The sequence below is a fragment of the Rosa rugosa genome, chromosome 2, assembly GCF_958449725.1.
Source record: "Rosa rugosa chromosome 2, drRosRugo1.1, whole genome shotgun sequence".
Taxonomy (NCBI): domain Eukaryota; kingdom Viridiplantae; phylum Streptophyta; class Magnoliopsida; order Rosales; family Rosaceae; genus Rosa; species Rosa rugosa.
The window spans coordinates 66,733,613-66,758,195 of NC_084821.1; the positions used below are offsets into that span (position 1 = coordinate 66,733,613).

The 24,583-nt window shown below is 39.4% G+C and overlaps 5 protein-coding genes and 1 non-coding gene across 6 annotated transcripts; 3 read left to right on the forward strand and 3 right to left on the reverse strand.

Moving 5' to 3' along the window:
- Positions 1-30: 30 nt before the first annotated feature.
- Positions 31-3,018, forward strand: LOC133729497 (protein trichome birefringence-like 37). Its single transcript, XM_062157029.1, has 5 exons — positions 31-517; positions 674-845; positions 2,108-2,283; positions 2,383-2,541; positions 2,633-3,018. Exons 1-5 carry the CDS (start codon positions 225-227, stop codon positions 2,922-2,924), a joined length of 1,092 nt encoding a protein of 363 aa, XP_062013013.1. The 5' UTR covers positions 31-224; the 3' UTR covers positions 2,925-3,018.
- Positions 3,019-3,220: 202 nt separating this feature from the next.
- Positions 3,221-5,555, reverse strand: LOC133729498 (uncharacterized). The gene is made up of 4 exons (XM_062157030.1): positions 5,210-5,555; positions 4,881-4,957; positions 4,490-4,601; positions 3,221-3,696 (listed from the first exon to the last, which is right to left on the reverse strand). Exons 1-4 carry the CDS (start codon positions 5,473-5,475, stop codon positions 3,567-3,569), a joined length of 585 nt encoding a protein of 194 aa, XP_062013014.1. The 5' UTR covers positions 5,476-5,555; the 3' UTR covers positions 3,221-3,566.
- A 1,391-nt stretch (positions 5,556-6,946) lies between these two features.
- On the reverse strand, positions 6,947-10,708 carry LOC133729499 (protein INCREASED PETAL GROWTH ANISOTROPY 1). The gene is made up of 6 exons (XM_062157031.1): positions 9,219-10,708; positions 8,837-8,968; positions 8,562-8,743; positions 8,366-8,477; positions 7,295-7,432; positions 6,947-7,187 (listed from the first exon to the last, which is right to left on the reverse strand). The coding sequence occupies exons 1-6, from the start codon at positions 10,374-10,376 to the stop codon at positions 7,059-7,061; spliced, it is 1,851 nt and encodes a 616-aa protein (XP_062013015.1). The 5' UTR covers positions 10,377-10,708; the 3' UTR covers positions 6,947-7,058.
- A 7,694-nt stretch (positions 10,709-18,402) lies between these two features.
- Positions 18,403-20,335, forward strand: LOC133729500 (phospholipase A1-IIgamma). The gene is made up of 2 exons (XM_062157032.1): positions 18,403-19,396; positions 19,507-20,335. The coding sequence occupies exons 1-2, from the start codon at positions 18,776-18,778 to the stop codon at positions 20,125-20,127; spliced, it is 1,242 nt and encodes a 413-aa protein (XP_062013016.1). The 5' UTR covers positions 18,403-18,775; the 3' UTR covers positions 20,128-20,335.
- On the forward strand, positions 20,257-20,329 carry TRNAA-AGC (transfer RNA alanine (anticodon AGC)). The gene has a single exon. It is a non-coding gene; the product is annotated as a tRNA-Ala (tRNA).
- A 108-nt stretch (positions 20,336-20,443) lies between the features above and the next one.
- Positions 20,444-22,636, reverse strand: LOC133729501 (GDSL esterase/lipase At5g45910). The gene is made up of 5 exons (XM_062157033.1): positions 22,307-22,636; positions 21,990-22,211; positions 21,760-21,908; positions 21,173-21,449; positions 20,444-20,782 (listed from the first exon to the last, which is right to left on the reverse strand). The coding sequence occupies exons 1-5, from the start codon at positions 22,542-22,544 to the stop codon at positions 20,577-20,579; spliced, it is 1,092 nt and encodes a 363-aa protein (XP_062013017.1). The 5' UTR covers positions 22,545-22,636; the 3' UTR covers positions 20,444-20,576.
- Between the last annotated feature and the right edge of the window lie 1,947 nt (positions 22,637-24,583).

Here is a 24,583-nt window from a genome sequence, read left to right on the forward strand (position 1 = left end):
TCAACCCCCCTGAATTCTTAATCCTGTTATTTCTGATTCCTTCCGACTTTTCCCAACTCATTTCACAGAAATACTAATCAAATATATACATATCACTGTCCTCTTCCTCTTTCACAAGCCATGTGAACCGCCGAAGCCAAACCCCTCTCTCCCTCCTTTTATTATAAAAACCACATTCGTTTCCCTCACACTCACAAAAAGCTATTCAGGAACCAAAATCCAAAATGGGTTTTAGGCTCCAAGCTCTGTTCCTCACATTTCTTCAAGCTCTGGTCTTGTTTTCACAGGAAGCAGTGTCAGCTGGCCACCATGGCAGCCCTTTGAAACGTGGAAGAAAGCAAGTGACCAGCTGCAATTTGTTCCAAGGCAATTGGGTGTTCGACCCTTCTTGGAATCCCCTATACGATTCCTCGAGCTGTCCCTTCATTGATGCCGAGTTTGATTGCATAAAGTACGGAAGGCCGGACAAGCAGTTCCTCAAGTACGCATGGAAACCCGACTCTTGCAACCTGCCAAGGTACGTACGCTCCCAGTTCTCGGGGTTTCGGCTCTATATCTATACTTATAGTTCATCAGAATACGTCAAGCGTGACGGATAAGCCTCCCAACTAAATTAGATTCTCGAGTACTTTTGTAAACTAACTAATGGGTTGTTTGTTGTTATTGTATGAAGGTTTGATGGGAGTGATTTTCTGAAGAGATGGAGTGGGAAGAAGATAATGTTCGTGGGGGACTCGCTGAGTCTGAACATGTGGGAATCGTTGTCGTGTATGATACATGCGTCGGTGCCAAATGCCAAGAACACTTTTGTGAAGAAGGACCCGATATCATCTGTGAACTTTCAGGTACTATTATTTGAGACCGTGAACCTCATTGCTGTCAAATTCTTTTGCTGCATGACTGCATATTTGTCCCTTTGCAATTATTTTCTTACCTCGACATGTTTTTTTTAATCTCCTTTTGTCTCTTTTCCCAACATGTTCCGCTGCTCTGTTTTTCGTTTATACTACAGTTTTTTTTATAGAAGGTCGAGTACTTCTCCATGCTTTGCTTTTTTTTTCCTGGTCTAACCTCCATGCTTTGCTGCTTTCCACTGTTTGTTTACATGTATTTTTCTAGTATGGGGTGGAAGATCAAAAAAGAGTGTTTTGGGAGAGATAAAAAGGGTAAAAGATCGCCTTTTGTTCCACCCAAATTTTGAGGAAGATGGACTTCACTTACCTAGTCTTTAATTGACTCGACCTAGTCTCGAGCTAGTCTACGATGCTGATCGTTTACTACCGTAGGAAACTTGTCTACTATTAATACACCGACGCCTAGTTCTTATTTACTTAACTCTTTAATTGACTTGGCAAACAGATAATTCATAAGAGGCCTACAAATTTTCTGATGTTGGCGTAGATTATTCGCTTCCACGTAGATCTTTTAAAGGCATGAACGTTTACAGGCTGTGTTGAGCAACCAAGCCAACCTGGAATCATATGTGGGCCGTCGTCCGGTCTTCTTCAATCATCTATCCCCTGAAAGGGTTGTTTAAGTGAGATCACTCGTAGGCTGTAGCTTAGAAAACAAGCATGTGGTACAACATTACGTGGTAGTTTCTACCTAAACATTATATGAGTTTTATTAGTGGTCCGCTTGTTTGATTCATTTAACATGTTATATTATCAACCGATTTAGTTATTCATATTAAAAGTGAGGAGATAAGTCAAATAACGTTATGTTGCCGGATCGATCTATTCATTCAGATTGATAAGAGGGGAGGATAACCTGTTAAACTAGCCTAAACCACATACACTTTATTTTCTGGGCGGGGCATAGATTTATGAATTGGACCATACTAGGGAACAGTTCTTGCTTGGTGTCTGCTTTTGGTGATAACCCTCGAGAAAAGTAGCCGCTGGCTACATATCATTCTTCACGTGAAAGTCGATAGTTGATACAAGTTGTACCCCTGATAATGAGATTAAATGCTTCTGGTGTCCACTTCTGCTTGAATCGCAGCCATATATTTCATTCTCATAGTATTAAGCTTTTAATCTTATAAAGTACGTAATTGTTTGAATAATACATGTATGTATGTTTAATTCGTACTGATTTTCTACAGGATTATGGAGTGACCTTGTTTCTATTCCGCACGCCGTATCTCGTAGATATAGTCAGAGAAGACGTCGGCCGTGTGTTGAAGCTGGACTCTATCGAGGCCGGAAAGTATTGGAAAGACATGGACATGTTGGTCTTCAACTCATGGCATTGGTGGACCCATAAGGGAAACGATCGGCCGTACGCTTTCAAAACAATTCTTTGACATTATTATTGTATAGTGCATACAATCATGTGTTTATCTCTCTGACGGATATATGTAATGGATCTGTTATGCAGATTTGATTATTTTCAGGACGGGACAAACTTGTACAAAGATATGGACCGTTTGACAGCATATCTCAAGGGGCTTTCCACTTGGGCAAAATGGGTTGACACAAATGTTAATCCTTCTAAGACCAAAGTTTTCTTTCAGGGGATTTCTCCGACCCATTACCAGTAAGTGGTGGAAAGAATCTTAGTTGCAATCGTTGTATTCAAGCTCTTTCTCATATTCCAACTAAAAATGCCAATTATTTTTTTGAACCAGGGGCCAGGAATGGAACTCCCCGAAGAAGAATTGCCAGGGAGAACTTGGGCCGCTAACTGGATCGACATACCCAGCAGGGGCACCTCCAGAAGCTGGTGTTGTAAGTAGAGTGTTGAGTACTATTAAGAATCCAGTTTATTTGCTCGACATTACGACACTCTCACAGTTAAGGAAGGATGCTCATCCCTCAACATATAGCGGTGACCATTCAGGTAACGATTGCAGCCACTGGTGTCTGCCTGGGTTGCCTGATACATGGAACCAACTCTTATATGCATCACTCATCATGTGAAAATCAAACACTGAGCAACAATAGCAACCAGTCCTAGTTTTCCTTTGTTTATATACATTGCTCGTGTATTAAAGGGGTTCAGATTTCAGATTCACTTTGATTGGTAAACAATAAGATGGCAAAGACAATTGTAAATGGAACGAATATTTAACCAGAGGAAGAATGCATTGGAGTTAAGACAGAAAGCGACACTGTTTGTGGGATTACAGAAAGCAAGAACATTGTAGTGCTAGTATGAACTTTCATGTTTATTTTCCCTGTAATGAAAGAAATGTAGATGTGGAAATTACCAGAAATGTGCTCAACATCTTGGATTTCCAATTTATTGAATAAACAAAGAAAGCCGCAAAGGCCAACCTCAAAAACGCATCAGCTATCAAACAAGTAAAATACACATTAGCGTACCTTCAAATTGACATGTAGACAAAATGATCATCAGAACTACTTCATTATAGTATCTACAACTCCTCAGATAAGTTTCAATAGACCATTTGCACAACCTGTTGCAATGATCATCAAACTACCAAGTACCAACCACAACAACATGCAGAAGACAGTTCTGAAACATATGTTGAACAGTGCAGCCATTCCTGTCACTCTTGAAGATAATTAATCATCAGCTGGTGGGTGAAGCTACTCAAGCTAGTAACCAATATAAACTGCTGCATTCACTATATAACAGTCATCATTCTTATCTCCCATATCTTCTACAACCACGCCACTTGAGCATATCAGTCCACCATCAACAACTTCAACATTCAAAATCTTTCCACTGCAATTAAGTTTGGTCAGAAGAAGTACAGAAAGAGGAGTAATATCACAGAGAAGCTAATGTGCTTTGAGTGGTTTCAAAATCATTGCATCATAAAACAGAAAAACTGCAGAGAAAGGAGTAATATCACAGCGAAGATAATCTGGTTTGAGTGGTTGCAACATCATTGCATCATACAACAGAAAAGTGCATTATAACAGAGGGCAAAACCCCAGACAATCTGTTGATCTGTTCACTACCTCATTGCTTACCAGAGGAAGCTGTCGAGATGTACTTAATATGTTACTAGTTACTACCGATCTATGTTTTTCTAGAAACAAGGTATAACTTTGACTAGAGTACCAGACCAAATCAACATTCACAATGAATAAGCAAATAATTGTTAACATATTCCTTAATCTTCTATCACGAAAGCTCAACAGTCAAAGTGTTGTGCAAGAAAAAGATGGGTTATATGTAGAAGCTTGCCCCTATGGGCAGCAGTGAAGAGATTCAATCAAGGATGAAAATTATTTCAATATATTTCTCCATGAGACAAAGGTACTAGATGCCATTTCCAGCTTTCAATAGAATTCTTATCAAACAGGGAATAATAGTACAAGCAACAGCACAATTCTAAAACTATGATTCCACAGCAGCACTACAGACACAGATCACATTCACTGATTCCACAAAAACAATAGATATTGCATCCTTTGGATACCCAGAATGATGTCAAAACAACCTAGAGTGCACAATATAGTATAGAATATGATTAAGTTGCACATGTTTCAGCTAATGGATGTTCACTCACTATGGAAAGACTGATTTGACCTTCTCGACATCGAGCGACTGTTGTAGTATATGAGGCACTCCCAGCTTGATCTGTAGTTTCATCTCCTCAAATGTAACACCAGGTATTGACCCTGCAGAAATTAGAAATTATGACTAATTAAGTAACGAAACAAATTCAAAATGATCTTCCAAATGTGATAACCATCCAACACAACGGTTTACATACACAAAGCCCAACAACTAACCCCAATCTGTCAAAACCTCACTACCCTGAACCCTTTTATCAAAGCATAACATGAATTCACAAAACAAAATTCAACACTAAACCATCAAATGCAGCATAGAAGCGAGTCTTTATGCTAAATATTTAGTTCTCCAATCAAAAACTTCTATAAAGGAACAATCTTTACCTCTTCGAAAAGCAGGAATCGAATTGGAAGTGATGGCATCTCTACAAGCCCGCATTGCTGCGGACGTAACATCTTGCCTGTTTCACCACACAATTCATCAAACTCAGCATTACAAAACTACCATCTTTAACACAAAGTACCAATCTTTGATCATCAAAACTTAAAACTACACAAAACTCTCCAATGGGCAATCATCAAATATGTTCTAGCATAAAGTCCATATCCGTTTATGATCAAAACTTAAAACTACACAAAGATTCTCATCTGGGCAATCATCAAGTGTGTGAAACAGAGCGAGAACAGAGTCAACTGGGAAAAAGGAAGCTCACCCATGTTGGTCGTAGCCCACACCCATCTCCACGAACAAGAGCTTCATAGGTTGAGCTGAGCCGCTGGTCTCACTTTTCTGGGCTTCCATGGCAGTCGATGCGGCTCTGATTTGGCGTGAGAATCGAGGGGTTCGAAGAGGGAATTGGGTTGGGATTAGAGTGAGAAGTGAGTGTGAAGAAACTGCTGGGTTATTCTTATTAGTTTGAGAAGTAAAGGAAGCAGATGAGGAAGAAAGTGGCAGATTTAGGAACAAGCAGGCCGTCATTTTCCTTCTTTTCCCAGATAACAATAGTTTCGTTGCCCAGATACTACTAATGGGTCTCAAACGGGCAAACCGGCCCTTCTCTTTTTTCTTTTCCCTAGTTCTTGTTTTTAATCATGACGGATAATCCAATGAGAGAAAAAAAAAAATTGAAGTTTTAAAATTCGGATTCAGTTGGTTTTTTTTTTTTTTTTTTTTTTTTTTAAAGGAGCAAAACAAAAATTACAACCGGAAGCCCCTAGGACAACCGAAACTAAAAGAATCAAAGTTGAAAGCAGAAAGGGGGAGTCTCCCTTTCCAAGTAGGAGTCTTCAAATGGTGACCTTGATTTGCCATCGCATCAGCCACAAAGTTTGCCTCCCGATGGATGAACGCAAAGACAATGTGCTCAAAATTGCTAGAAAGGTTAGCGATATCTCTGGCAAGAGTACGAAGCCTCCAGGGAGTGGCACTCTTGTTATTGACAACGTCAATTAGAAGCTTGGAATCACCTTCAGCCAAAATCTTCCTACAGCCGAGGAGAAGGGCATGATAGAGGCCATCATGAAGTGCATTTCCTTCCGCAACAGGGACAGAGGAGATCCCGATATTCCTAGACCCGGCAAAAATAGGGTTACCATGCTCATCTCGAAGGACAAAACCCGCAGCAGCACTTTTGTTCCCGACGACGGAACCATCAAAGTTTAGCTTCCAGGGATTCAGTTGGTGTTACGGTTAGCCAAGAATTAAGTTATGATTAATAATAGATTTACTTATATGGAAGGCCAATTCTTAGGTGCGGGTAGCCGCACCACGTGTACGGTGCGGCTGCCCAATCAAATCTCAGAAAAAATTTTCTTTGTTCCGAAATTGTCCATGGTTTTTAAATGTGAAATATCTAAAATACCCCCCTGACAAGAATCACTCTATCTAGAATAGAGAAAATCATGAATCGGAGGCAACTGGAATGAGAGAATAAAATAATCGGTATGAGAATATTTCATTTCTATTAGACTATTCACTTACCATATGAAATCAGAATAGAAATGCAACTGATTACAATTGTAGACGACTGTTCCTAGCATTTCGATTTCGACTGTTCGGTCATTTTTAATGTAGGTAATTCGGATTTAACTTGAAAACTTGTGTGGGTATTGGATTTAACAGCAGATTACTGGAAGTTAGCCACACGTGTCGACGACGGTTCTTAGCATTTCGACGTCCTAGGTAAATTGGATGCGAGAATATTGAGGGAAGACTGTCAACATGATAACACTGATCATACTTGAAATGATGCAAATCCTAGAACACAACAATGGCAATAGATACTACTGATTATAAAAGGTGAAAGAGGAGTTGATCTTATGCGTGATTTTTAATAAGAGAGTACCTAAGTTGTAGCATACTTCCTTATAGTTACAAGCTATTACACATGTTAGTAGTTCTGTAATGAAATGGTGCGATGAGGAACATTTCCGAGTAGGGGATGAGCCGATGAATAAATATGAATGCATTATGGCAGCTGCCATTGTATTCACAAACAGGATGTTCTCTATCTTTACAACAAAAACTCAGAGCAATTTCTGAAGCTGAGAGTGCTACAGAGATTAGCATGGTGTGGACTTGCAAACAAATTTTTGCTGTTGCTGGTTTTGGCATTGTACATGGCATGATCTCACTTTATCTCTCAATACCTGGAAAGCTCTCATCGTTTCTGCATCGAAACCACCAGCAAACTGCAGAGAACAATAACCATGTCATTATTCCATCAGCTATCATAAGAAAGTGAAATTACTACACAAGTCTAAAACAGGCTGTTGAGTGCTTAAAGTGAGTAGCTTACCTGATGCACACGGAAGGCAAATCGAACGCCTTGAACTATCAGCTCTTCTTCTTCTGGGCCACCACCACCTACTATTTCAAGCTCCGCAGAGACTCTCTTCATATACTTCATTGCCAATTTTACGGATGCCAGCTTGATCTGGGAAGATGTACACAAACCATTGTCAGCACACTAATAAGTTATCTGGTTGTAGAAGAGCATTGTTTTAATTCCTACATCTTTCTACTTCAAATCTTTAATTACTGTTTTCACCAGAAAAAACACTTCAATAATTGCCAACACAACATTTAAGTGCAAGAAAACTGCAAAGCAGAGAAGCATTATTCTAACTATAATTCCTACACCTTTCTGCTTCAAAAAACTTTAGTAGTACAGACAAAACTGCAAGTATAAAAGCACAGTTTTAATTTCTACACCTTTCTGCTGCCGGAAAACTTTAATGGTTGTGCATAGCACAGCATTTATGCAGCACTAGTAAGAATTACCAAATTTGAAATGAAGGGATATAAGTTAGGATCACCTTTCGACATGTTTCACTATTTCTTAAATTATTCAACTTTCAGGTTTTTCCAGATTGAGCATCTTTGCAATACAAATATGTATTTTGACAAGACATGAAACTCTATAAAGTCTAGCTAGAGAATCTTACTTGCTTCATTACTCGGAAAACTCCGAAATAAAAAGTGAAGAAGACAAACATATAATATAAAGATAGGTGGGTAGTAGTTCACATGTGCACAACTGCACATGCAGGCGTGGGAATAGAAAATCAGAGAAATCTAACCCTCCTTTTGTCATATTGTTAAACCCTAAGCTATATTACATAGCGGACCGTGCTTGCTTAATATCTTTTCCAAGATCTACAAGCAAGTGATCCAGGGGACCAGTTAATTAAATTCATAGGACCTAATCCAATAAACCAAAGGTGATGACTTTGTGAGTGATGGGGTGTGGCCGAAATGAATTCAATGCTCTTGTACAATGAATTGTTATCTAAGGTAAGAAAATATGAGTAAAAATTTCATCCATTCGGTTTCTGAAGCATAAACACAGACAGAGGCAAGGAATTACCTGGCTTACAAACTCAGTATCCAGCATCCAATTTGTAGGTATCTGGAAAACTTTGTATCTTTTCGTCGCAGATTCTCTCATCCTCGAAAGGTTGTAAACACCATGCTCCAATCTGTTACAATTATACCAACAAGGTTAGTACATTACACTTAAAATGACACTAATTGCAAAGAGGAAGCCAAGAAATGTCACTTACTTTTCAAGCAAAGCCTGCATCTTCTTAAGTGTTGGACCGCAGGGCTGGCGGGAATGGTCAGGGAACGAAGAAGCCTCTGTTTCAAGCTTCTTGAGATCGCAATACCCGAATGCAGCCTCACGCAGGGCATCAGCCTTCTGCTCCGGCCAGTCAAAATGCTTAAGCACAGCTCTTTCATCCACCTAAACCATTAAAATCCAAATTCAGTTAGCCTCAATATGAGACTGTGGAAAAGCCATACGAACGATTTTCGAATCAGGGAGATGAAATGGTACCAAATAAGAGAGCTCATCATCCAGCCATTTGACAAAAGGCACCACATCCTTGATGTCTGTAAACGCTGCATTCTCGACTTCTTTGATCAAAAACCTTATGAAATCTCCCTGCGTTTCTACATCCGTTTTGATCTGTCAAAACACCAAATTAAAACAGAATCAAGGAGTGAACATTTTGCCACTGATATTCATCAAAATTACGCCTTTTTCAAAAATCTGAAATCAAATTCGAATCTACGTACTGTCTTATCTGACAAGCAAAACACAATAAAATCCAAGACAAAAGGCGGTAGAGACAAATAGGCCGGGCCATTTCTCTCTGACACCAACGGGCCAGTGGCAAAACCGTAATTAGACAAGAAACCGAGTACCGGAAACTTACAGCGAGCAAGTGAGCAGAGCGGTTCTCGATCTCTCCGATCATGTCACGGGCATTGGCGGTGGCCGGTGCGTCGGAAGCTCCGGTACCGGAGTCTCTCCGAGAGTCCCTCCGCATCAGAGAGTGGTAAAACTCCACAACCTCCGGCACTCGCCTCACCTTCTCCGTCACCGTCTTCCTCCCCTTCGGCGGCGGCGGTGGAGGAGGCGGCGCCAATCGTGATGGTGGAGGCGGCGGTGGAGGTGCCACCTTCGCCTGAGTCGGTAGCGGCGGCGGAGGCGGAGGTGGAATGTTGGCTTGCTCTCCTGTTGCAGAGGCCTTGTTTTCACCGTTGGATGACGACGACGACGACGGTCTCGGCGGCGGTTTCGGAACCCTAGGGATTCGAGATCTGAGAGTAGACAGAGTCGACTCGGCGAAATCCTCCGAGTTACACCTGGAGTGTCTCGGCATTTCAATCTCAACCTCCTCTCTCTTCGAATCCGATCGTTCCAGTCTTTGCTGACTCTCCAGGCTTGCACTGATGTCCGTACATTTCACTCCCTTCTTCAAGTTCTTGATCAGATTGGACCTAACAGACACCTCCATCAGCCCCTGAAATCTCTGCGACGACGAAAGCTCGTCGCTTTCCGACGCCGTTTTCTTCATCTCCGAAATCTCCGCCTGGATAGCTTTGATTTTCGCCTCCATTTCCTCCACTTTCTTCTCGCTCTCCCTCCTCTCTTCCTCCAACTCCACCCTAACCAACTCCGCTTCACTCCTCAACCTCCTGTTCTCGCTTTCAAGCACTTCAATTTTTCTGTTGGCTCTCCCAATCTCCTCGTCCTTGTTAAAGATCTCGTTTTCCAGCACCGGAACAATGGCGACCGACTCCTTCAGCAGCTTGAACTCCAGAAGCTCCGTCTTCAGCCTCGACTCCCGGTCCCGGAGCTCCTCCACTAGTCGGAGCAGCTCCGTCACGTCCGGCGGCTTCGGCTGGACCTGCGCGGAGGAGCGTGGGAAGTACACGCCGAAGGAGCGTGAGAACACCGCCTTCTGCGACGACTTGCCGGAACTCACTGACGGCGACGGCGGCTTCGGAGGCGGCTCTGGCTTACTACTACGCGCCGGCGATGGGGATTTCTGTAACCCCATTGCTACCCTCACCTTCCCGGCTACCATTGCTAAACTTACAACAAACTCTCTCTCTCTCTCTCTGAAACTTGGTCTCTCTCTGGCTCTAGGTTTCTGAAAGTCCTCTCTAATAGAGTGAAGGCTGTCCTTGTCTCTGTGTTGGAGAAAGTGAGTGAAGCTCAAGCTCTCTCTGTAACTTGAAGTTTGCGAACAAAAAGAAAGAATTTAAAAATTAGAAAAATTTATATTAATTTTGAAGAAAATTAAACTATCTAATTGGTCGGACTAACATAAATCATTCATGTCTAGCATTCGAGTTTCAACTCATATCAGTTTGTGATCAAACTTGTTAACGGAGCCTTTCGGATTCATACGCTTGCGATAAGAGATTAATTTGATTTTTGTTGGAATATTCATGAATTTTTGTCGGGTGGTGGATGTGTTATTGTGTTACTAACTCACTAAAGTGAGAGAGAGAACTTATTTTACTAACTCGCTAATGTGAGAGAGAGAAATTGTTATAAGATAAAAAAAATATATATATATTTTAACTTTGAGAAAAATTAAATAAGGAGAGAGGGAAAGAGATAGTGCACATTTTACGAGGAACGGTCTTCTTTTCTCGGATCCAATTTTGAGGAAAAGAAATTATTTAAATCTAGGGAAAGGGAATCCACGCGCGGGGAGGGATTTGGTGGGTAAATATTTGAAAATGGGACGGGAAAGGCGGGCGCGTTGGAGAAATAAGCGCGTGGAAGTTGGTGGGTGATTCTGGTTAGGTTTAAGTTGATGATCAAACTGATTTTAGAAACTAGAAAGGTGCTTGTAACGGTCGGCTTGGTAAGGTGTTTAAAACTCACGAAATTTCACGATATTTTGACTGGTTTTGTTTGACGGGAGAAGTCAACGGTGGTCTTTGGATATTTTGACTAGAGTGGATTTAAATGCTGCTAATTATTTGTTTAGGACAAAAAGATCTTAGCTAAGCAATAAGTGAGTCATAAAATGGCTCATTTGTTGAGATGAGATTTCCAAGCTAAAACTAGTTAGTGTTGAATAAGTTGAGAAAAATTCTTAAGTAGGGCAAATGTACCAGCCACGTGGTACGCTTGGCCAATCATATCTCTCTATTTTTTAATTGAATTTCAAAACTACCCATATTTCATTATAATGAAATACCCAAAACACCCCCATATATAGGCAGTGATTGGTTGGGCGTACACGGCCATGTGGCACGCCTGTCCTACCTAAGAATCTCTCATAAGGTTGAAGGAGATGCCTTAAACATTAACTTTTTTCTATGTAGAATAGACATCAAAATGTAGTTGGTGATTTTTGATACGATAAGTTTTTCTGCAAATACACTTTTTCGACATATAATTGGACTATTTCCGAAGATATATGATTGTATGACTTGTATCATTTTTAAGCGTCATATCGCAGACTAAATTATGTAAGAATAGACGATGATGGTGTTAGTGTACAAATCAATTTGAGTAATATTTTTGGATCAACTCAAGAAAATTTACTCCAAGAGCGTTGTTGATGATTAATTGAAAATTTACACGACAATATTAGGAGCATTAAAAGTTACTTTTCAAAAAAAATTATTAACTTAATTAATCAAGTAAAATACAACTTGAATAGAGGATTAATTGTGTGAGAAAGAAAGCTTGAAACAATTTACCTAACAAGAATGAGTAAAGATGAAATAAAAAGATTAGGTGTCCGCGCAAATTGTCAAATATTTTCGACGTAACGCTTTTTCTTAAAATCCAAACAATTACTCAAGCTAGTAGATCTTCTCTTTTCCACATGAATTGTATGGTATGGTCAAATATTTTCAGCCTCAAGCTAGCTTTTTCTTAATGTCGAGGCAGCAATATTAATTACTCAAGCTAGAAGATCGATGTCAAAGAGAAGATGAATTGCATGGGATGGTAAGTTTGCCTCTCTTTGTTGCAAAGAGGGGAAATGGTATCGGTCCTTTCTTGTTTTATTTATTCTTGCACATGATATGGAAACATCCTTCTATTAGTTCTATATCTTTATCCCTACTCCATTATTTTCTGAGGTGAACCATGAAAAGAGCGACTTGAGCTGCGCACCAAAAACAGTGACTTAAAGTTCAATTTGGTGCTGGTCAGAGAAGAGCCTGATAGAGAGTTACTACAAGGTAGAGTATTTGCCAAACATTACATTAGTAGTAAAACTTTCACCTTCACTTTCCATTTCAGTTTCACTTAAAGAAGAATAGAGAGTTCTTCTGGTGGGAAAGAGAAATATGAGAGACCCAGAATCTTGATTTGCAGAGCTGTAGCTTTTGTTGGAAAGTGGTCATGTAAAAGGACCTGTGATATAAATCATACAGCTGCTATGAGGATGACATGAGAGAATGTATATAAGGGCTCCTATCTACTCTCTCAATCTCCTTGCTTGGCTTTTTTCGCTTGCCATTTTCTTCTGGCAATTTGGTGCATGTGCATGTGAGTGTCACTGACCTCACCTCTCCCTCTCACACAGGCTAGTTCTTCTATCTATTGTTCGGACAATAATACTATCCAGATCTGGATTAAAAGAGAATAAAATTATAGAGGGAGAAGTAAAACTAAGACTACGAGAGGCATTTGAGAAGCATTGTAAAATCTGCATCATGTTTTTATTCTTGCGCCCTGTTACTCTTTTTATGCATTCTATGGACAGTTAGCGTTCATAATCCTAGAAAAACTGATTAACAGTTTCTAATCAAAGTATTACAGTCAAGTGGGAGAAAGGTTCTATGTTATGGTCGGTATATATTGGAATTAAGTTACTAAATACATCGACATTGTAAGGAGCATTTAAACGTACTGCAGATAATTAATTAGTACTGAGCTTAAATAAATGACAATATCTGGATAAAAACTAAATGCATAGAGATCTTATTTAAAAGTGCATTGTAATTCTCACATGTATTCTTGGGTCAGTTGGGGTGCCTTGGGTGCCACCGCTAGTTTTCTAAAGCCAACATGAGTCGGTGTGAAGTAAACATACGTGCATGTCCAATGGTAAATTTATATATATTTTTTTATAGAGTCAAAATTAATAAAATTGAAAGGTTCATTCTCGCATAATCGATCTCGATCATAAGAATCTATGTTTTGTACGGTCTCTTCTGCATGGCTTAACACATAATTAAACAAATGTGATTAGATGAATCTTGGGTTTACTCTAAATGGATATAAGGTTTGCAATAATTTCAAAACCCTTCACTTATAAGATCACATTAGGATCGGACTTTGCTAACATAAGTATCGTTTTTCATCACATCGAAAATCTTAGTTAGGCATTAAACCAATCTACCCGGGAGTGTGTTGCACTTAATTACTAAATGATAAATAAATTCATGATAATAATGTGAAGAACGGAGAGCGGGTTATATGAAAGCATGCAGCATGAAAGCAATGTAACAAGCCCTAGGTATAAATGTAATGTGCGTAAACTAACCTAGCTAGCTTCCCAAAGTGGTCCTCCAAGATTTAGCCCATCCTCACAAATATTAATCATCGGATAGTGATTTCGATCATTTATGCAGCTAGCACCACTCCTAGCGCGCACATCGCTGAGGCCAACGAAGCATGAGTTAATGCATGCATGTACATCGATCTAACGTTATATTAGATCTTTTTAAAGCCTTATTTTAACTCGGCCGGAAAAATTTCAAAATTTAGAAGACTTTCATAAAGTTAGGATTCGGATCTCATGTAACGTTACATGTCCTATTCTAACGTAGTTCATTTGTAGCTTCAGGCTAGCTAAAATTGCTCAAATACGGATACATATTGAATACCATGTGACATTAGGTATATATTGTCTTACATAATATGTAGTCGCAAACTCTATTTAGTGGTAGTGATAGGTCATAGCATTTGATAAAGAAGACAAATATGAGTGCCAATATCGACTTAGCTCCAAATTGAATGCACTAAGCTAGAGTTGGCCAATGACCACCACCAAGTCCAAGTGAATATAGCTAGACTCATATACAGCTACCTAGGCCACCATCATATTTTGCGAGTGCAATTAGTTCAAACCAATTAAGGCATTCATCACCACTTGCATGAAGTACCCAATAATGCTACTAATTAGTTATATTGCTTAGCTAGCATATGCACAAAAAGAAAAGCAGTGCCAGAACTACCAATAGTCACAACACATGATCCATCACATTCATGTATATATCCAAATCATCAATGATAATTCATGAACAAATAGAAAACTCACTCAATATCTGGAAATTAAGACATAGACAATATTAACTTTACTATGGATAAAGATATAAGAGGTATATGGTAGAATACAACTCAATAATGTATATCAAGTAACATTTATCTCTATATACTTACCAAAAAAAAATTATTAAACACATAGATATAACTTATAAGGGAGCTTCTATTCATACCTCCAAAGTTGGCATTTGGACCTCCCAACTTAATAGACCTCCAACTTACTTTTATAGATAACCAATTTGCTATCTAGACCTCCCCTAATTTTCCCATAACGCCCATCGTCCAATAAAAACTTCTTCTTTTACGTTCTATTCATACCTCCAAAATCAGCAGTCGAACCTCATTCAATTTTTGAAGATTTCACAATCCTATTTTACCCTTAATACAATTAAACTGCACAGAAAAAAAAAAAAAAAAAAAATCTCCAGTTGGTAGTCAATACAGTATTTTTCATTAAATCAATTGAATATAGAAGCACGTTGGTATACTGCTATCTGAGATGTTTAGATATTACTCCCAATTCTCAAAATTTTTAATTAAACTGAGTTTTTGGATACAAAGTTTTCATCACTTAATTATGATTTACGTACAATCGGTACAGATGCCCGTACTGAAAGTGGTCATGGTGTTCCAAAGCCGGTCCAACATAATGCTCCTTAGCTTGGAGAGAGACACATATTTACTAACTGCTTCGAGTTGGAAAAAAAGTGCAAGCAGCAATATAATAGGCAATGCACAGCTCATAATTTTGCGAATTGCCTCATCAAAACATTTGTTTGTAAAGGTAAGAAGAGACTTTTTTTTTTTTTTTTCTCTGTGAGCTGTGACCTATTGGTTATCTAGGATAACCGATATCGTGGATGTCACAGTTTCAGACCTCACTGACATCATGGGAGGGGAGGGGAGGGGTGGGGTGGGGTTAAAAAAAATTATAAAAAAAACAAGTTTTATTTTTTTCCTCTCTTTTGTGTCTTTATTGGTAATTTGGCATGAGTTGACAAAGTCAACTATAATTTAGAAAATGGTTCTTGACCAAAAGCCCCAAAATGAGCCAAAGTTATCCCACCAACATATTTTTATTCCCACTAACCCAATTTAAAGGGAAATGACTATTCTGCCCTCTGCTTAATTAATAAATTATATACTGGCACTCGGTAATCTCTTTCTCATCCCCGATCTCTCTCTCTCTCCTCTCTTTCTCTCTCCCCCCAACTGACCTCCAGCTCCGGCAATGTTCCAGGCCCTCCGGCGCTCCACCCAGCCCTTCCGGGGTACGACGTAGGCCCTCCTGCATTCCAGGCCCTCCGGTGCTCGACGAAGGATCTCCGGCGCTAGATCAAGGTTCTCCGGCGCCAGATTTTTATGCCATCGAGCTCTCTCTCCTCTCTCCCCTCCGATCTGACTCTCTCTCCTCTTTTTTTTTTTTTTTTTTTTTTGCGGTAAAATGGGGCAGAAGCCCAAAATGAAAGGAAAATGAAAAAGGAGATGGGTGAGTGCGCGGCTTTCATGCTCTAGAGACGAGCAGGCCTTCCTGTTGTGTATTTGGTGTGAAGGACGAAGAAGGATAGAGCTACTTGGTTGCTCTCCCAAGTCCCAACTGAAGTCAAGGCTGCTGATGGTTGGGCCCATTTTGTTTCTGTTGCAGGGAAGATTTGTGTTAGAAATGAAAGGATTTGAGTAGTTAAATTGATTGATGGGACTGCTTTGTATCTGTTGCATTTAGTTTGTGATGCATTATTAGCAATTTTATGGTTCCCTTTGGATAGGAGTAGAATCTGAAAAAGATTTTTTTTAGGAGGCAATAGAGGTCTATTGGGGGGGGGGGGGCAATAGACGTTTTTAAATTGATGTAATCTCCTCGTTTTTTCTTTAATCAAAGTTTTATTTGTGTAATTTTAGAAAAATTAGTTCTCATTTCGGTAATCGAAACGTCTATTGGGGGGCAATAGACGTTTATTGGGGGCAATAGACCGAAAGTTCTATTGGGAGGCAATATACGTCTATTGGGGGGCAATATACGCCTATTAGGGCAATAGACCTCTATTGCCCCTCTATTGGGGGGCAATAGACGTCTATTGGGGGGAAATAGACGTCTATTGGGGGCAATAGAGGTTTTTAGAAAAATCTAGTAGGCGGCGGCCGGTGACTGGAATCCGGCGACCGGTGGCGAAAGTTGGCCGGAATCCGACGGCCGGTGACCGGAATCCCTCGGCCGGTGACCGGGCTCCGGCGAAGTCCCCTATGGTTTCTCTCTCTTCCATTCTCTCTCTCTCTCTCTAAGTAACAAATGTGAGGGTAAAATGGTATTAAAAAAACAAAAAAAAAAATATTAATGGGGTATTAGGGAAGACCTCCTTAGAGTGTTTTGGGTAAGAGGAAATTAAAAAAACTTAATAGGGTAAGTGGGAAAAAAATCTCTAGAAATGGGGTAAATGGACAAAAACCCTCTAGAACAAAGAGAGAGGTACAAATACTAATTTTGGAGGTATGAATAGAAGCTCCCTAGGTATAATCTAACGTGCAATAATAAAAGTGGGATGCTGCGGATGAGGTGTTAGATGATTGCAGATTTCGAACCACGATCTTTTAACACATGAGTTTTAATACCATATTAGACAACTAGTACTACAAACTTAAATACCAATCAGAATGAGCCGAATTAATGAACAGAAACCCTAATATATAGCTAAGCTTTTTTTCTGCTGGATTGAGATGGAAGCAAACAGAGGCAAGGTTGGTGTGTGTTGGTCACGCATTTGTGAAAGAGGGAGGTGAATATACTACTGAACAGAATAACTGAAGGGGTAGGGCACCGTGGCGATTTGTCCTTCGACCTAGTCTTAAGCGGTGGTGACCCAATTCAACAACTCCCGTGAACCAGAAGGCTAGCTGGTAAGTACCAGAGAGTCACACTTGTCACGGACTGGTGAGACTTGACCATTTCTCCCATATTTCTCTGTCTCTCACTCAGAGTTTATAACGCAGAATAATATCAGTTTTCAAAGAATCTTGAGGTACTAGTTGTCAAAAAGAGAATCTTGAGGTACTCGTATGTCGGACCAAAACCCCAAAACTCTAGACCAATTTAGTGGATAGGTGCTATTGAAATCTGAAAGCCCATCATGAATACAGTTCATATGTGATGATGAAAAGCCCATCATGAATATAATCCAAAGAGCTATAGTGATTATACTATAGAAGTGCAAATCTAGACGCTTTGATGGTTTCATACTTTCAATTTGTACTATGCAAGTTAACAATGGAGTTTCTTCTGATAAACAATAGCATTTAAATCAAAACTCCATCATAACCAAACATAGAGTTACAAATGTCTTGGTATTGATTCACCCATTTGTATTCTTCATGGGGTTGTATCTTCATTCCAATATGAGACTTCCATTTTCCATATTCATGACTAGTATAGAGACACACAACCGAAACATAAAAATTTAATGTAAAATTGATAAAAGACGGAGACCATAACAGTGAAATTTATGTGATATATACACAAATTTATTGATTTTTTATATCATATCTGGTGTCCTCACCAATATTGTCTCATATGTTCGAGACTTGCCTTCTTCAATTTGCCAACATCCCATAATATTCACCCAATATAGATGTTGCCTTTTAGTGAAAGCAAAGCCATGACCTCTCTCTTTTTGCAACCAAAAAAGGGGATCATCTCTTCCTTTCTGCAACAAAAAAACGGTGATCTCTTTCATGGTGTCAATATAAGAATAGAAAAGCCAATTCTCCAAGTCCAAGCACAATTTGCCAAAAAGTAAAGCTAGAGAATTGCTTTGGAAGCTGAAACTTTGTCCCTTCTAAGCCAAGTGTGGTACGTGGAATCTAACCAGACTTCATTAGAGAGATAGGGTTTCATTTAGGAGATGCAATCACATTGCTTGCAGCAACAGAATTACAGAATTGCACTCCAAACTTTCTCACGCTTTTGTCTTTGAGACCTTTAGAAATCTGGAGCCAAATGGATCAAAGATTACACATGTGGATTGTATGGGATCAGAAAGTTCTTCTAGTCATGGTTTCACAGAATGGAAGTAAGCTACAAAGGTCAAGGTGATGATGCAAATAATATAAAATAATCTTCTTCAAAATGCATTCTAAGTTTTTTCAGTGTATATAAAGAAGGCGGTAAGACTCATCATCCAAACAAGAATGTTTGGTCACAAGAAAAAGATGGATAGCATTATTGGCAAGCACAGCATTGCGAAAAGATGGAAGAAACTAAGCGGCGAAGACAACTGGGAAGGCATGTTGCATCCTCTCGACATTGATCTTCGAAAGTACATAATTCACTATGGCGAAATGGCTCAATCTACATATGATGCTTTCAACACAGAGAGGGCATCAAAGTTTGCAGGAAGCAGCAGGTATGCCAGGAAGACCTTCTTCTCGAAAGTTGGTTTAGAGAAGGGCAATGCATTTAGGTACAACGTGACCAAGTTTGTGTATGCAACTTCACAAATTCAAGTCCCGGAAGCGTTTATCGTTAAGTCTTTGTCAAGGGAGGCTTGGAGCAAAGAATCAAATTGGATGGGGTATGTTGCTGTGGCCACAGATGAGGGGAAGGCTGTGTTGGGCAGGAGGGACATTGTGATTGCTTGGAGAGGTACTATTCAGTCCTTGGAGTGGGTTAATGATTTGCAGTTCAATATGGTTTCTGCTTCAAAAATACTAGGTGAGGAGGCTGATGCTAAGGTGCACCAAGGTTGGTACTCCATCTATACTTCCGAAGATTCGCGTTCGCCTTTCAACAAAACCAGTGCCAGAATTCAGGTTTAACTTATCACTTGTCTAATTTAACTCTGTAAGATCATACTTAAAAGTATACTCATGAATTAATCACTAATATAAACTCATCCACCCCGTCAATTTTGGTATGACAGGTTCTTGCTGAGGTGAGCAGACTAGTAGAGCAATACAAGGATGAGGAAATCAGCATAACCATAACAGGGCACAGTTTAGGAGCAGCAATTGCCACACTAAGTGCAATTGACATAGTTGCCAACGGTATCAACAAACCGAAAGACCAGACAACAAACAAACTCTCATCATGTCCAGTAACAGCCTTTGTCTTTGCTTGCCCTCGAGTTGGAGAATCAAACTTCAAGAAAGTCTTCTCTAGCTACAAAAACCTCCGAGTCCTGCGAGTTCGCAATGCACTCGATATTGTCCCCAACTATCCGTTTCTAGTAGGCTATTCCGAGGTGGGAGAAGAGCTGGGAATCGACACTCGAAAGTCGAGCTACTTGAAGGGCCCTGGAAGCGTGGCGAGTTGGCATAACATGGAGGGGCATTTGCATGGAGTTGCAGGAACTCAAGGGAGTAAAGGAGGGTTCAAGTTGGAAGTGAAGCGTGACATAGCATTGGTTAACAAAAGCAATGATGCTCTCAAGGAGGAGTATCTTGTGCCGGTTTCTTGGCGTTGTGAGAAGGACAAGGGGATGGTTCAAATGGATGATGGTTCTTGGCAGCTCATGGATCATTTGGAGGATTTTGATTCTTGACCTTAATATATGACTAGAATCATAAAATGTGTTGGAATATATTTCTATTGAATTTTTTTTTTGGTCTGAAAATTTGTACTGAAATTGAAACCCAATAAGATTCTTCTAATTGAATAACTTTCCATCGATGGGGATGTAGCTCAGATGGTAGAGCGCTCGCTTAGCATGCGAGAGGTACGGGGATCGATACCCCGCATCTCCATTTCCTTCTTCTTTTATTTTGCTATTTCCAACGACATTTGAAACACCGTCGTTTGTTTGAATCTACATTAAAAGTATGTGGTTTGCAATGGTGCCCCCAAATTATTAGAAAATTACCTCCATAAGTAGGCTTGTGAACTAAAGCCATGAAGTTGAACTCAATATTTGCACCCTCTTTTTATTTATACAATCAACTTGTTTTCTCTTTACTGGGAATTAATTGGCAAACTACCAGAACTAGAAGCTAGCTAGATGGGTGCGGTGAAATTTCCATGGATCAAACCCTTGGCAATGTGGCTATAAGCTGCTTCTGTTAAGTGAAGTCCATCCCAATTTGCATATGACGATGGATCTTTGCAAGCCTTTGAACCAATATGTCCACACCATGCCGAATTGTTGAAGTTGTATGGTCCTCCTCCTCCGCAACAAGCTGCTAGACTTCCACTTGTGAACCCTAATCAAATGTATACGAATTCAATATAGATTATCAGATATATTACATGTTAAAAATTTAGGAGTTTTTGAAACTTTGACAGACTTCTATTGTATGCAACTGGGTAAGCTAAATGTTTAGCATATACACTTTAAGTTTCATTCTTTTTCATTTTCATAGTGTCAGACTTGTGAACCATTTTATACATTATCATTATTGTGGGTTTTCAACTTTGTTAGTCATTTTTATGTGTCTGAAGAGAGGATATTGAATGTTATATAGAAATGAATTTTGCCACAAAAAAATAAGAAGAGAAAGTTAGGATGTATATGTTAATGGTCAAAATGGGTGAAAATATACAATTTTAAAGCATTCAAGCACGTAGGGAAATACCAGGAAAGCAAGTCTCACCATAATGTTGAGGGGCATGATAAAAAGGCATGGAAGCACCATAGTAGTCAGCATATATGATCCTTGCATGAGGGTATTTTTCTTCTAGTGTCCCTAGGGCACGTTTGAGCTCTTTGTTATGGTGCTTGGCAAAAGCATTGAACGCCTTCAAACACCCATTTCGTTTATCATAATAAGCTTTGTTAGGGCCTCCATACAGAGTCAAGTAGACGGCTGAGCACCCAATTGGCAAATTTCCAGGCACCACTAGCTCCACTGCTCCTTCCTCTATCAATGCCTAGCTACCACAAGGTCCACAAGAACCAACCAAGATCACACATTAATGAAGGTGACAAATGTTATGCTAGTCACGTAATTAAAATTTTAAGTGTTCCAGTTTATACACAAAAGTGTCACACGTATTAAAATGTTTTTAATACTTGTAGACCCAAGACGTTTAGATACTACTAAATATTGATCTGACATTGCTACACTCACCAAAATTTGTATATCAAATAATGCAATAATGTTTAGTTTATATTGATGTCACAAAAAATAAATTTGATAAATGTAACATTTCGGTAAAATAGATGTTTGATGTGACATACACCGGTGGCCTTAGTAATTGCATCCACAACAAGAGGCACCGAGGCTTTGAGCTGTTTAATGCTCCCACCAACAAAGAAGGCGTAGTTGTAATCGTTTCCACCTATCTCCCCCACCAGAAACAGAGCCTTCTTGAAGTAGTTCTCACATTCTGCATGTGAAGATTTCAAACTTAAAATTTTGAAACTAATTAAGAAATGAATTTACATGACGTTAGGCATTTGTTAATTACCTTGTTTGGTGTTGCAGAGTGAGGGCTTGAGCTCCTTGAACCAACCAAGCTGAGTGCTCAAGGAGTAGTTTGTGGCCAGAATCGATGCCATTTTCCTTCGGTAGAAGAATTCAGGGTCAAGTGCAGTGGCTCCAGCAACAGCAAAGTTTACTCCTTGGTAAAAGTTTTGGCCTTTCTTTAGGGCTAAATATGGTGGTAAATGCGGCAATCCAGATGCCTCAGCTATAAACAGCGTCAAATTTTACCATGAAGGGTGTCAAACAACATACAAATTATATGCTTTGGGAGAGGGAGGAGAATCAGGAGATAATACTTACCGATGAAGTCAACAATAAGGCGGCCATCGGAGAACCGGCCGGTTGCGTGGTGAAAAAAGGTCTCTCCATAAGGTAGCTTACCAATGACGTCTGGGGGTGCGCGGGGATCAGAGAGAAGGAAATTTCCGGTGTCACTGAGGGAGTCACCGAAGTTGAATATTGCTTGATACTGTTGAAGACTTGATGAGACTATGTGCAAAGTCAAGCACAAAGAAGCTAGCAGGATAAACAGCTTCATGTTTAACAACTTAGCTTCTGTTTCTATTTCATACTAGACATATATATCTATTTCAGCATTAAGCTTAAAAGTATTTTCTCTCAGCCATTTAAGTTGTGTCTGGAATGAACCAAAACATTTGTAGACCAACAGATGCCATCTGCTATTCCGTTAGACTGACCGGGTCAACTCGCATAGGACAAGTTAGATGAAACTGTAAAGTATGAAGTTACACAGGGGCTTTTAGGGGAGAAAGACATAGGCAGTTGCATTGAGGAGAGATAAGCAGGTTGGAAGACTTTGGAAGTCTTGTGGTCGTTGAAGTCTTCAGAAACCATAAACCCGCAAACAAACCATAAGCTCAACCGCAGAAGGGCGAACTGTCACCAACTTGTATATAGGCCTACACAGTTATAAATATACCCCAGAACTCGATGAAATACGATTTATTGGCTCATAAGCTCAACCGCCAAAACTTTACTACACTAGGCCAAAAAAGCTAACATACAACGGACCCAAATCGTTGTGTGATTTGGACGATCTCCGTTGTGTATCGGAGCGTTGTGTGATCAAAAATGGCACAACGGTGGAAAGCCGTTGTGTGAAACACAAACAGTCAACAGTTTCTTTGTTATCAGCATTGTACCTTCCCTCGGCAGATGCCAGGCACAGCTGTCGTGCAGCCATGCTGTGCGTGGCAGGTGCATCTTTCATACAACAGAACTTATTTTCAAACTGTTGTTGGTCAAGCTCGTCAGACAACATGTATTTGAATTTTATTGTTGTGTGATTGCTCCTCACACTTCAGTTTGTAGACTATGACTGTTGTATGATTTAGTTCAGACAACTGAATTTTAGTGTGTTATAAGAAGTCTGTTGTGTGAATTGTTGCTTGATTATTGTGTAATCTGAATTTTGCAGAATTAATACTCCATTGTTATCTAAATAACAATTCCGATCCATATTAGAAAGAAATCTAAATGCTATTCATCAATGAAGTACTCGAATCCATACATTAGCATCAAATGTACTATAAATGTAGTATTTCTCAATCATCTATACATTAAAACACAAGAATAAAATTGAGAACAATATTATTAAAGGCTGAACAACTACTCTTCCTTGAACCTCTCTTCACTTCATCCAAGCTTTCAATATCCTTGTCAGCACAAACAAAAACAGGTAGAACAACCTACATGATCACAAAAATTGAGCAGTAAGCACACCAAAGCACAAGACTTAGTGACATTAATTGGAGATAATTCATATATGATCAGCATTCTAACTAACTAAACGACTACCAAACACGAACTAGTCTAAGTGGTAATGCACACAACCTGTAATAGTGAAATACCTGAAGGAGCATGTGGCTACTGAGTGACTTTCACAAATGCAATTAGCTTCGAAAGCTTGTTCATATTCCCTTCCAGATATTAGCAAGAACCTCACCTAAATGTTAAACAAAGTTGTTATTATCTACTTTATAAGATTTAGCTATTGTTGCTGCAACTAGAATAAGACATTTATCAATCAACTACCACATTCGTTTCCAGCATTGAATTCTTTTTTGCAACAACATCAATCACCTAAATGTCAACTAAAAATGATACATACAAGAAGCTGCAGAGAAAGACAAAAGAAAAAGACTTACATCTACATCTGAAGGTGGAAGAGTAGTGTAGGAACATACTGTTCTGTCTGTGGTGGTTTTAAGCTACAAAGATTTCGAGTTGGGGATTTTGCTCCCTGCAGTCTCCCATGATAGGAGTGTTCAGTATTAGCAAGGTTCCTCACAATGATAAAAAGCAACATTAGATAAAGCAGGATAATCCAATGTTTCTAAATAAATATAGCAGATGAAAACATGAAAACCTTTTCAATAAGGTTGAGTAAGCCTCTTGGACTAAAGTTTAACTTTCAAAGCATGCTTTGCATGTATAATTTAACATGCTAAAGACTGAGGACTGACAAAAGTGAAATAGTTTCTAATATCATTTGTTTTGTAACAAGATTGTTGCAAGTTTCAGAAATTTTCAGAAAAGTGGTAGCAAAAAAAAAAA